Genomic DNA, 13,975 nt, shown 5'->3' on the forward strand with positions numbered 1-13,975 from the left:
TAGATGGATCCATAGCAGGGGGGGTGCCAGCTACCCTAGCCACTCTGCCAATACACCTCTCCCTGGGCAACCATGAAGAGGACTTAACGTTTGTGGTGACCCCAGGTATGGAATGCCCAATGATTCTAGGGATGGAATGGTTGAAAAAATGGAACCCCTGGGTAAATTGGAGGACGACAGAAATCAAATTCCCGAAGGGGGACCCTATGGACTTAAAACCCCAAGGGAGGCTACCAGAATCAAGAATAGAAAAAGCATCCATAGGAGAGGAAAAAAGATTAACAGAAATACCAGAGGAATATAGGGACCTTGCTGAAGTCTTCAGTGAGGAGAGGGCGAATGAGCTTCCCCCCCACCGACCCACAGACTGTACCATTGAATTCAAGCCTGGGGCAAAACTCCCGAAGCCCAGATTATACTCCATGAGCCCAAAGGAGAAGGAGGAAATGGAAAGATTTATAAAAAAAAACCTGGAGAGAGGTTTCATTGAGCCAGCCAAGCCTAAAGTGGCTGCCCCGGTCCTTTTTAGAGAGAAGAAGGATGGCTCTTTACGTTTATGCGTGGATTATAGGGCCCTGAATACAATCAGTGAAAGCAACCTATACCCGCTGCCCCTCATGAAAGACATGCTGTCACACCTATCGAAAGGGAAAATTTTTTCTAAACTAGACCTAAGGGAAGCTTACTATCGCGTGAGAATCAAGGAAGGGGACGAATGGAAGACTGCATTTAACTGCCCCATGGGGTGCTATCAATTCAAAGTCTTGCCATTTGGATTACAAGGGGGCCCTGCAGTCTTTATGCAATTAATCAATGACATTCTAAGGGAGCACCTATTTAAGGGGGTCCTTGTTTACTTGGACGACATTCTTATCTTTACTGAAACAAAAGAAGAACACGTCAAACTTGTCAGAGCGGTTTTAAAGAAGCTGCGAGCCGCTCACCTATATGCCAAACTCTCAAAATGCGAATTCCACCAGGAAAGGATAGACTACCTAGGCTATCGCATATCCCCACAGGGCATTGAAATGGACCCAGAGAAGGTCAAAGCAGTACTAAATTGGGCACCACCCCGCACAAGAAAGCAACTACAAAGTTTCCTGGGCTTTGCAAATTTTTACCGCCAATTCATCCCCTCATTTGCACAGATAGCCTTGCCCCTCACTAACTTACTAAAAACGAAGGGAACATCCTCAGTAAAACCTAGCCAGCCACTAACATGGACAATGGAGTGCCAAGCAGCGTTTGAGAGACTAAAGAGACTTTTTTCTGCCGAACCAGTACTAAGGCACCCAGACATGGACAAGCCCTTCATAATACAGGCAGATGCAAGTGATGTGGCAGTGGGGGCTGGGCTATTACAAGAAAATGATGATGCAGTATTGCAACCCTGTGCATATACATCCAAGAAACTCACGGAAACAGAACAGCGCTGGCCCGTATGGGAGAAGGAGGCTTATGGGATACGTTGGGCATTACTCACGTGGCGACAGTTCCTGGAAGGCAACAAAATCCCCTTCCAGGTGTGGACTGATCACAAAAATTTAGAAGCCCTGAAAACTTCCAGGAAACTCAATCCCAAACAAGCCCGCTGGTCCCAGCATTTTCACCAATTCCAATTTAAGCTCAAACATTTACCAGGAAGAAAGAACTTCCTGGCAGATGCTCTATCTCGCATGCCCCAATATAACAGCGCACGAACCACAGACTCTAGACCAATAATGGCAGAGTCACAACTGGCAGCACCAGTAACCACAAGAACCCAAGCCAAAATAAAACCACAACTGGACAGCCAAACTGGGATTGAATTCAGAAAAAGTTTGGAAACAGATGAATGGTTCCAGAAAAACAAACATGTGTGCACAATGAGAGACGGATTGCCTTGGGTAGGGGAAAAGTTATATATACCAACAACTCAAAGACTAACTTTCATGCAACTTTGCCATGACACAAAATCAGCAGGGCATTTTGGATTTGTAAAAACTTTACACTTAATTAAACGGCAATTTTGGTGGCCATCAATAAAAAAGGACATAGAAAGTTATGTTGCCAGCTGCCCAACCTGTGCATCAGCAAAGAGGTTGCAAGGGAAATCGCCAGGGCTGTTACAACCAGTGGCAAGTCCCTCAGCCCCCTGGAGGGAAATAGCCATGGATTTTATAGTGGAATTGCCTGAAAGCAATGGGAATACTGTTATCTGGACAGTCACGGACCTATTTTCCAAACAGGTGCACTTTATCCCTTGCCAAAAAATTCCCACTGCAAAGGCCTTAGCAAAACTTTTCATCCAGCACATTTACAGATTGCACGGGGCACCCCAACGCATCATCTCTGATAGGGGAGTGCAATTTACGTCTGCATTTTGGAAGGAATTTTTATCCCTCTTAGGGACCACTCAGGGATTGACATCTAGCCACCACCCTCAAGGAGATGGACAAGCGGAACGCTGCCAGTCGGTACTTGAGCAATATTTGAGATGTTTTTTAAATTTCCAACAGAGTGATTGGACGGACTTACTTCCTTTTGCAGAAGTTGCCTACAATAATGCAGTCCACTCCAGCACAGGCTACACTCCTTTTCAAATAGCCAACGGTCAAAGTTTCAACCCTATGCCAGAGTTAACCCCAAAAGAACCAACGATCCCTTCACTGAAAGAATGGATGGAAAACCTACAAAACACCTGGCCAATAGTCAGAAAATCACTAGATGAAGCTAGGCGGGCATACAAAGCACAAGCCGATAAAAAAAGGGTTGAGCCTACACCATTCATTATAGGAGAAATGGTGTACTTATCTACAAAATACCTAAAGTCCCTACAGCCCTGTAAAAAACTTGGACCAAAATATATAGGACCTTTTCCAATTAAAAGAATCATAAATCCAGTAACAGTAGAATTAGAATTACCCAAAAACCTCAGGCAAATACACCCAATTTTTCATTGCAGCTTGCTGAAAAGAGAGCATCAGTCACATCTACGGCCAAAAATCCCCCCACCACCACCTCCACTCATGGTGGAGGGTGAACAACACTTCGAAATAAAGGAAATCCTTGATTCTAGGAGATATCATGGGGCAACTCAGTACCTAGTTGCCTGGAAACACCTACCTCCCTCACAAAATGAGTGGGTCCATAAACGTCATGTCAGAGCCCCGAAGCTATTGAAGAAGTTTCACACAGAGTATCCTAACAAGCCTGACTAAATTTTATACTTGTGTTTTCTTTCAGGTGGATCTCTCTTATTGTTAAGAGGGGCCGGATGTCAGAATCCAATTATATTTCATCTTTAAATTATCAAATATAGAAACTCCCAATTCTGCCTTCTCTGGATTCTGCCATAAGAGGGAGAGAAGGGGGAGAACAAAGGGGCTTTATGGCCCTCACTTCCTTCTTTACACTTCAAAGAGCGGAATGCTGAATGTGTGTCTATTGTAACCTCGAAGCGTTAGCATACCAAAGGAGGGTAGTTGCCTTTCATGTAGTTATCTGAAGTCCCCATCCAGACGGAAGAAAGAAGAAAGGGGGCGGAATTGTGATACTTGAAACTATCACTGGAAGGGGGGTTGATTGGGTGGGACTACTGGGGAACCCCTTAAAACCTTGAATGGAAGAGCTTGAACCCCAAGTCCTGTCTAGCATGCCTGCAACCATTTTCTCTTAATAAAGGATTCCTGTTGGAAGAATTATTCCAAGAGTTCTGTCTTCTTAAGATGCAAAGTGGGGTGGGTCCTTACACAGTCAGCATTTTCCATATTTACTCATGAAAAGGTCTCCAAATTATCAGGGCTCAGGCTAGATGTAATCCTAATTCTAATACTCAAATGTTGATCACGTGACCGTGGGAAGGCTCCAACAGTTGTAAGTGTGATGACTAGTTGTAAGTCACTTTTGTTAGTGCTCCCATAACTTCAAACACTAACTTACCAAATGGCTGTAAGTGGAGAACTACCTGTATGTAATCTGCATCATTTCTGCAATGACATCATGTTGAATGGGACATCAACTTCCTCCCCTCCCACCACAGATGCCCAGGCTTTCCGGGCAAAAAGAGAATAGTTTGGGTGAGACATCCAGGTTGGATTTTGAAAATCTGGACCTTCTTCTGGATGAAAGCTTGTAAGAGGCATAAGTAAACTATAAAGAGGATGCCATATTATGTCATTTTTTTCAATCCCCATTACAAGATCAAATAAATTATAGCATCCAGTATATGATCTTACTGGTATTTCTTCAGCAGGGCGAGAAAGGGAAACCTGGTGATCCAGGACCTTCTGGAACCACAGGGCAAAAGGTCTGTTTTGTTATCTAAATGGGAAACAGAACAGTGACATATTTTGTTTTATTGCAAGCTCAAAAGCATATGAATTGCTGATTTCCTCTGGGCATCACATATATAAAAATTGGACCTGTAATGAGTGAGACTGAATTTACTACAGATTGAAGACTCCATGTTTAAACTATAAATACAATCCTACTTTATGTGTATTTTCTCCCATTCTCTTCTCTCTGTCTCTCTCTGTCTGGTCTCTGTCTCTGTCTCTCTCTGTCTCTGTGTCTCTGTTTCTCTGCCTATCTCCGTCTCTCTTTCTCCATCTGTCTCTCTGTCTCTGTCTCTGTGTGTGTGTGTGTGTCTCTGTCTCTTCTCTCTCTGTCTGCCTCTGTCTCTCTATCTGCCTCTTTTTCTCTCTGTCTCTGTCTCTCTCTGTGTACGTCTCTGTCTCTGTCTGTCCCTCTCAGTCTGCCTCTGTCTCTCTCAGTCTGCCTCTGTCTCTCTCTGTCTGTCTATATATTATGTATATAATTTGTGGGTTTGTGTGTGTTTCATTTAAAAATCCAGCAAGAAAAAAAAGCCAGTTTCCAAGCAGCACCATTCAAAAGTCTCCCATATCCAATCCCCTGAAGATGCTTAATTTTTACAAAACTGTTTCCCCACCATCAACGTTTCCCGTTATATTAATCTTGGGAAGGTTCTTTTGAAATATCCAATGTAGCCCTCTTTTGTATATTATGGGGTTGTTTTGGTTAATCACAGGACAGGTACTCCAACAATTGAGTCTGGCTTGAACATCTTTGATGTTAATGATCCATTAAGTAAGGTCACCTTTCTCAAGTTGTTACCAACTTGAAACAGGTAATCCTCGACTTACAACCATTTGTTACTGACCATTCAAAGTTACAACAGCATGAAAAAAGTAACTTACAATCGTTTTTTGCAGTTATGATCGGTTCAGCAACTCCATGGTCATGTGATCAAAATTTGGACACTTGGCAACTGGCGTGTGTATTTATGATGGTTGCAATGTCCCAGGGTCATGTGATCACATTTTGTGACCTTCTGACAAGCAGAGGCAATGGGGAAGCCTGATTCTCTTAACAGCTGTGTTACTAACTTCATAACTGCAGTAATTGGCTTAACAATTGTGGCCAGAAAGGTCACAAAATCTGACAAAACTCCCTTAACAGCTGTCTTATGGGGTTCAATTGTGGTCATAAGTTGAAAATTAACTGCTTTCTCCAAATGTGTTGAGACTTCCAGAGTTCCCAGAGTTGCAATTCCATCATTTCTGCGAGCAACAGACTGCCTTTGCATATAGAAAATAGGATTCAATAATATTAATCATTGCTCATTTTATTAAATTATCTTAAGGGTGAAAAAGGAGATTCTAGCAATGCTCTTGGAGGAAGCAAAGGAGAACCAGGCTCTCCAGGACCCCCAGGATTGCCAGGGCCTCCAGGACCAAAGGTGATACATGTAATGAAAAAATGTTCAGAAGTGGGCTATAAATGACTATTCAATACTGTATATTGGATGTATACAGTAGTTTACATAGTGCATTGGATAGTTTTTTCTATTGAAAGAGAGACTGAGAGAGAGAGATTTTCATCAAATAGTACTTGCCAAACAAATAGAAAACCACTCTTTAGTTTCTTCAAGGTATAAAATTCCCTACCTCTCTTATTCTGCTTGCTTCACTTCTTCACCCCTCAGAGCAGGGGTCTCCAACCTTGGCAACTTTAAGACTTGTGGACTTCAACTCCCAGAATTCCTCAGCCAGCAATGCCAAGGTTGGAGACCTCTGCCTCAAAGCACAGAATGGGACAACTTGTCGTGGCCAACTTGCTGCAATCAACTCATCATGGCCAACTTGCCATAGGACAACTTGCCACGGGACAATTCAACAATTCTATTTAATTATTTAAAATAATTAAAAAATATTTTAATTTTTATCATTCATTCTGTCCCTCCTTTGTCATCCTTTCTTTAATGATTCCATTCCATTGTTCCTTTGATATTAGTGTAATTCTTGTCCCACAGCGAGTTGTCCAGTAGTGAGTTGGTTTGGCAAGTTGTCCCACAATGAGTTGGTTGTGATGAGTTGGCTGTGGCAAGTTGCCACAGCAATTTGTCCTAGACCCCCCCCCCCGAGGAAGTGTCTTCCAAGTGTGTAGATACACAACCAGGAGAACAGCTAAGGGGAACAGAACCATTGTGAGTGAATATCTTCAGCCAATGAGTTGCTCAGGGGAATAAATGCCACCCCCTTGTAGTCAGTGAATTAATGAGTCCATCAGCTAATATGAAACACACACACATACACACACACACACACACACACACACATACAAAAGTTCTACAGTAACATACAGTTCATGTTCATACGGACTTACATGATGATATACTGGATTAATGTGGAAAGAGACTTAAGGCAGTTCCATGCCAAATGTTTCCATCCCACAATATCTGAAAAATACATTTATAAACTGACCTGCAATCATCTTCCCTAATTCTAAGCTCAGAACATAGCATGTAGAGCACGAGTGTCAAACTTGCCGCGTCACGTGACATGTCGCGACGTATCGTGACTTTTTTTGCATTGCCGGAGCTGGGGTAGGCGCGGCATCCATATGATACAACCAGCCCATGGGCCGGCAGTTTGACACCCCTGATGTAGAGAGTCCATAGTCCAATCAGTGCTTTCCAATTGTCCCCCAAGTAGCCAATAGGAAAGTAGAAGGAACACAATCCAATCAATCTACCTGTCATGATAACATATGAATGCATTATATTTTAAAGCAACGTATCTGTAGTTAAAATCAGATCAGATTACAGTAATTCAATTATTATATAAATGTATATATCAATAATAAAAGTAAAATTAATATAAGTAGGCCTCCAGCAAGCAATGTCAGTTCCCACATGCTCCATTTTGCCAGGTATTGGATGCAAAATAGACAAAATTCTTATCTTGCTGAAAAGGGGTAACATTGAACTTTTTGTAATTTTTGGAAAATCTTTTCAACTTGAGATTACTTTACTTTTTTGTGTTAAAACATAGTTCTTCCATGCTGGCTCAGGAATTCTGGGAGTTGAAGTCCACAAATCATAAAGAGGCCACTGCTTACCACCTCTGCTCTATATAAACAGAAAATATTAAATTCTTCTAAATATTACCAAGGACTAAACTGCCATTCCTGTATTATATGTGCTGAATTCATTGTATCACAGTCTAAAAAAACCAGCCAAATGCACTTCGGCCAAGTAGGATTTATAAACCCAGCTGCTTTGTGCGTGACAAGAGTTTTGCAACTTTCCTCACAGAATAGGTTTCCATGGACACACATACTTTATTATTAGTATTAGTCCAGAACTCCAGTTCTAACCATGTATACTTTCTTTTAGGGCCTCAAGGGCGAACCAGGGAAGAGTGAAACGGTAGACTACAATGGTAATATCAATGAAGCTTTGCAGGTAAGGATGTAGCAGATATACTATAGATACCAGATTATCATGGTAATGCTTCTGTGAACCTTTTTATTAATTGTTGCAATTTGCTGTTGACTGATTGATTATATGCCGTCAAGTCATTTTGTACTCCTAGCCACCACATAGATATTCTCTATGGTGATGTGTGCTTACCTGTTGTTTGAGGTACCCACTGATGTACTCATTACCAATGTAAATGAGTCCATTCACCTTGCTGCTGGTTGTCCTCTTCTTCTAGTTGCTTTATCTTTTTCTCTTTCTTTTGTCTTCTCTTTCCTAAAGTCTTCTTCCTCTTTCCAATAACCCTTTTTCTCTTTCCTCTAGTCCTTTTCTCTTCCTATAATCCTTTCTTCCTCTTCTTCCTCTTTCTTATAGTCCTTTTCCTCTTTCCTCTTTGCTTATATACAGAAAAATTGAGGGTTACATACAAATTGTGCTATAGCATATGATTAGATCACATATTTCATTTATTCTATTTTATTCCATTTTTCTAGACACATAGATGAAGATGGTAGTGTCAAATCTATGGATCTATACTATTGTTATAGACTGATTGGCACCAGCTAATTGTATTAGATCTCGTATTATTCCAACGTAAAAGCTAATCCTCTGAAATAGGTATTGGAAGGCACAGATGGAAAGATACCTGTGCATTAAATGGCAGGTTGATTGTCTGGAAAAAAAATTATTACTTGAAATTATGTGAATCATATCTTACCTATTGCACTGTAGCATCAATGATAGACATAATATATAACACTTAACTGTTCTTCCATTCAGGAGATACGAACATTGGCTCTCATGGTGAGTTAATCTTCTTATTTATAAGTTGTGGTACTTAATAAAAAGTCAGTTAAATAGGAGAACAGGCCTAGAAATACAGACAAATGTATTATACAGGGGTCTTCAAACTCGGACCTTTTATGACTTGTGGACTTCAGCTCCCAGAATTCCTCAGCCAACTTTTGCTGTGTCCCTGCACAACAGATACAGTGCTGCTGACCTTAATAGGGACATTAAGGAGACAGGTAAAGGTATTTGTGATGATAACTCAAATAAGCAGGGGATCATAGTCTGAGGTGAAGAACTTGTTTTTGACAGGGATGTGTGAATCAGGTATTACATTCCAGTCATTCAAAAGAAACCAGCATGGCTGCATAAAGAACTCTCTGATAAATTGAAAGATAAAAAGGACAAGTATAAAAAGTGGAAAGAGGGGCACATAACTAAGGCAGAATATCAGCAAATAACCCGAGCCTGCAAAGATGAAGTGAGGAAAGCTAAGCCTCAAAATGAACTAAGGCTTGCGACCAAAGTCAAAAATAACAAAAAAAGCTTCTTTCAACATGTAAAAAACAAGAAAAAAGTTAAGGAAATGATTGGTCCATTAGTGGGAGAAAGTGGCAAGAAGGTGACAAGCAACAGGGAGAAAGCAGAACTATTTAACTCATTTTTTGCATCTGTCTTTACACAAAGGGAAAAAACAGACCAACCTATCAAAAATAGTGCCATAAAAAACAGAATAGAAACACAAGTGAAGATAGGCAAGAAAATAGTGAGCACATGTCCAGCCTAGATGAGTTCAAATCACCAGGACCAGATGGATTACACCCCAAGGTTCTCAAGGAACTGGCAAATGTGATCTCAGAACCACTGAAGTATATTTTTCAAAGATCCTGGAGCACTGGGGAACTACCAGAGGATTGGAAAAGAGCTGATGTAGTTCCCATCTTCAGAAAAGGGAAAAAATGAATCCAGGAAATTACAGATCTATCAGCCTGACCTCAATATCTGGGAAGATTCTGGAAAAGATAATCAAACAATGAATCAGCGAACACCTAGAGACAAACAAAGTCATTACTAAAAGCCAACATGGGTTTGTCAAAAACAGATCATGCCAGACAAATCGTATTACATTCTTTGACCAAGTGACAAAATTAATGGACCAGAGGAACGCTGTGGATATAATTTACTTGGACTTTACTAAGACATTTGATAAAGTCGATCACAACCTACTACTTGATAAGATAGAAAAATGTGAGTTAGACAGCATCACCACTACATGGATTCGTAGTTGGCTGACCGGCCATACTCAGCATGTGGTCCTCAATGGAACTGCATCTACATGGAGGGAAGTGTGTAGTGGTGTGTCCCGGGGCTCTGTTCTGGGCCCAGTGCTCTTCAACATCTTTATCAACGATTTGGACGAGGGGATAGATGGGGAACTCATCAAATTTGCAGACGACACCAAGCTGGCAGGAATAGCCAACACTCCAGAAGACAGGCTTAAGATACAGACTTGAACACTGGACAGACTTGAACACTGGGTGCTATCTAACAAAATGAAATTCAGTGGTGAAAAAAGTAAGGTTCTACATTTAGACAAGAAAAACCAAAGGTGCAGATAATATAGGTGGTACCTTGCTCAATAGTAGTAACTGTGAGAGGGATCTCAGAGTCCTATTGGACAATCACTTAAATATGAGTCAGCAGTGTGCTGCAACTGCCAAAAAAGCCAAAACAGTGCTAGGCTGCATTAACAGAGGGATAGAATCAAGATCACGTGAAGTATTAATACCACTTTACAATGCCTTGGTAAGGCCACACTTGGAATACTGCATCCAGTTTTGATCACCACGATGTAAACAAGATGTTGAGACTCTAGAAAGAATACAGAGAAGAGCAACAAAGATGATTAGGGGACTGGAGACTAAAACATATAAGGAACAGCTGCTGGAATTGGGTATGTCTAGTTTAATGAAGAGAAGGATGAGGGGGGACATGATAGCAGTGTTCCAATATCTCAGGGGCTGCCACAAAGAAGAGGGAGTCAAGCTATTCTCCAAAGCACTTGAAGGCAGGACAAGAAGCAACGGATGGAAACTAATCAAGGAGAGAATTAAGGAGAAACTTCCTGACAGTTAGAACAATTAACCAGTGGAACAACCTGCCTCCAGAAGCGGTGAATGGTCCAAAACTGGAAGTTTTTAAGAAGAGACTGGACAGCTATTTGTCTGAAATGGTATAGGGGGTTGGACTAGATGACACTCAAGGTCCCTTCCAATATTATTATTATTATTATTATTATTATTATTATTATTATTATTATTATTATTATATAGTTTGTGGGTGACGAGGAGGAAACGACAGGTCCTCTTTACAGTTCAGATGGCCATCTTCATATGCAAAGCTTTCTTCCATAATTCGTTAATACACTAGCCAATGAGAGCAGAGGAGGAAATCACATGTATATCCTGAATTTCCCCCCCCCCTCAATTTAGCACCTTATAGATAGGTTGGATGACAGTTTCCATAATTCCCAGCCAATCTGACCAACATTAGCACAGTGGAAATGTCAGGTTCTCTCTCCTGTATTTTACAGGTGTAGTCAATACTTAATTGGGACTGGTAGATAAATTAATTTTGGCATTCTATTCATTTGCCAGGATAATTAGGGTATTGAAGAGTGATCAATAGTCTAAGTCTGAAAGTCACTCAGTAAAATATCTTTTTTTTTTCATTGTACTTTGATTTTTTCCCCATTTGACATTTGTCTAAGCTAAAAAGCTTCAAAGAAATTGATTATACATTCACCACACATATAGATATGGATATGGATACGGATACGGATACACATACACATACACATACACATACACATATTATTCCAAATAACAATATTATTTAAAAAAAGAAAGGGAAATAAATAATTATATTTCTATACTGTCAAATAATGAGGGGTGGGTGTTTTTTTTTTTTTTTCCTATCAGGGGCCTCCTGGTCTTCCAGGTGTTGCAGGACCACCAGGAGAGCCTGGCCAGAAGGTAACTCCATTATTATTTCTTAACAGTCAGCGAAGATAAAGTCCTTTCCATCTCCTTCATTAAAATTAAATGAATATGATGAAAATTAAAAAGAAGCAGAGGAAGATACTGTTCTTCTCTGTCAGTACAAAAGGTGGATAATCATAACCTGGAGATGGATCCCCCTGTAAAATGCACTACAATGAAAACTCTATGAGAGCTTTTGTGGTGCAAATGGAATTGTCAACTTGCTAATAGGAGATTTCCCAATGCAGCAGATGTTTCTTTTTCGTCCTGCTGACCACCCATCTTCTTTTAATTTATTATTTATTTGTATGATTTATATAGCTGTCTATCTCACAGAAATCTGTGGATATCCTAAAAGATTAGACTGGATGATTGCAGTACACAACAGGGAAAGAAGAAGGGGATAAAATGTGTGTGCCTCATTTTCCTATCCAGCACAAATTTAGGTTACAGCTGACACAATTATATCCTGTTAACAATACAAATTCAAAAACAACTTAGAGACCCAAAGAACAAGCGTTATTTTCACTCTTGGAATCTGACAAATTTAGGTTATAATTCAACTTTTAGTGCTAATTGATCCACAATTTTTTGAATGGAATTATTCCCTCGTTATTTGCCAAGTTTCAAGTAACATATTTTTTTAAAGTATTTGTTCTGTCTTCGCATCTCTTCTGCAAAGTTCTAAGATTCATAAAAAGAAAATGAAAAAATATCCTTCACTTTTTCCCCTCAGGGTGAAATTGGTTTGCCAGGTCCCTCAGGACATAATGGAGAAAAGGTAAGGAGCTAGACATGAGAAATGGCTACTATATGACTGAATACAACATTACATTCTCAAAAAAGTGTCTCTGCTCTCTGAAGCTGGAGCTGATGCACAAAGGCATTTTTGAGTTTGTATAAATGAAAAATACTGTCTACACAGAATACAGAATAACAATTGGAAGAGACCTTTGTTATGTGGTTTACATAAAGAAATGCATTGGTGCTGTAAATTCTAAGGGCAAAAAATGGTTTGTAAATCTCAGATTAAACAATATAATCCAACCCTGCCAGCTGGAGTCAGGTGCAACATGTGATGTCATGAGTTTAAAAGACAAAATGAAACTGGCCCCTGAGATATCTCTTCACCCTAGTCCAGAGGTCCCCAACCTTTTGAGCACTAGGGATTGGTTACATGGAGAGAGGTTTTTCCGTGGACTGGAGGGGGTATGGTTTTGTTTGCTGCCTGCATCCCACAGATGGGGCTTTGCTTGTTTGTGTGGCCTGGTTGCTGGCATGCCCGGCCTGGTACTGGTCCATGGACTGGGGGTTGGGGACCCCTGCTTTAGTTGCAACAAACTGAAGTTATATTCAGGGGAACTAATGGAATCATTGAGACTTTTCCAAACAGAATGCAGCGTATGTGGAGGTATCCACAAACTTGAATTTGAGATTGTGGAAGCCAATCAGAAACTGCTATTGTTTGGATCAACATTTGAGCGTCTGGGTTTGATGCAGTTCACAATTCCGGCCAAGCTATATAATGTTAAGATTCACCCCTCAAAATCCTTGGCGAGGCCACTGACAAAACAGCAAATCCTCCAAGTCTACAGTGAGGTGTTTGAGGGCCCCATAGTGACAGATAGGACTAAAAAACACTTGACGTTTCTTTTGTTATCAAATCTTCAAAGATGTTGCTACAAATAGAAAGGTCATGTGTTTTCCTGGCTTGGATGGGAAGAAAAAAGAAGCAGAGGAATCTATCAGTCAGGAATTGACTCCAGTTCAGACAGAGCTCCTGGCCATCACTGTGTTAAACTAGAGACTGTTAAAAACACATCAAGAAATTAACTTTTTCACAGAGGACTCCGTGTGCCTCAATAAAATCATAAAATCATATGATCCTCTGATTCTAAAGAGGAACAAAAGTACATAGGGGGTAGTATGCAATAACTATGCTCATATACAAATATTCCCATTTGAAAGAAACAAGCAATTAGAGTTTCTCATTGCATAATTCCACCTTAAATCTTTCTTCCACTGTAGGGTCTTGATGGCCTAAATGGAGTTAAAGGTGACCAAGGGATGCCTGGACCTCCTGGTCTCATCGGCCCAAGTGGACGTCCAGGTTTTACAGTAAGCACACCAAATGATTTTTCTCAAAAAAGTTGCCATTGCCATCAAGAAAGTCAACTAGTATAAATTATTTAGGAGATAAAAGCAATACGCCTTGAGCAAAGCAATATGCCTTGAACTTTCTTCCTCAGCTGAAGTTCTGATAGCCAATTAAGGCCACTCAGCATATTTACAAGTGGATTCTTTTGACTCAAGATCTGTCAAGACCAAAGACTCCAAAGACCCATTCCTCTACATAGCTTCATTCTTGACCAAGAGACTTCTT

General features: G+C 40.5%; 1 protein-coding gene across 1 annotated transcript in view; it reads left to right on the top strand.

The window, feature by feature from the left end:
• The window catches only part of LOC120318604 (collagen alpha-1(XIII) chain-like), a 105,760-nt gene that overhangs the window by 73,425 nt on the left and 18,360 nt on the right, over positions 1-13,975 (top strand). Inside the window, exons 21-26 of the mRNA XM_039366420.1 lie at positions 5,645-5,740; positions 7,679-7,747; positions 8,543-8,566; positions 11,533-11,586; positions 12,329-12,373; positions 13,621-13,710. Coding sequence (XP_039222354.1) covers positions 5,645-5,740; positions 7,679-7,747; positions 8,543-8,566; positions 11,533-11,586; positions 12,329-12,373; positions 13,621-13,710 — 378 coding nt within the window. The remainder of the gene's footprint in view (positions 1-5,644; positions 5,741-7,678; positions 7,748-8,542; positions 8,567-11,532; positions 11,587-12,328; positions 12,374-13,620; positions 13,711-13,975) is intronic.

Source organism: Crotalus tigris, unplaced genomic scaffold (genome assembly GCF_016545835.1).
Source record: "Crotalus tigris isolate CLP2741 ecotype Arizona unplaced genomic scaffold, ASM1654583v1 scf7180000020317.251278, whole genome shotgun sequence".
NCBI classification, from domain to species: Eukaryota; Metazoa; Chordata; class Lepidosauria; order Squamata; family Viperidae; genus Crotalus; species Crotalus tigris.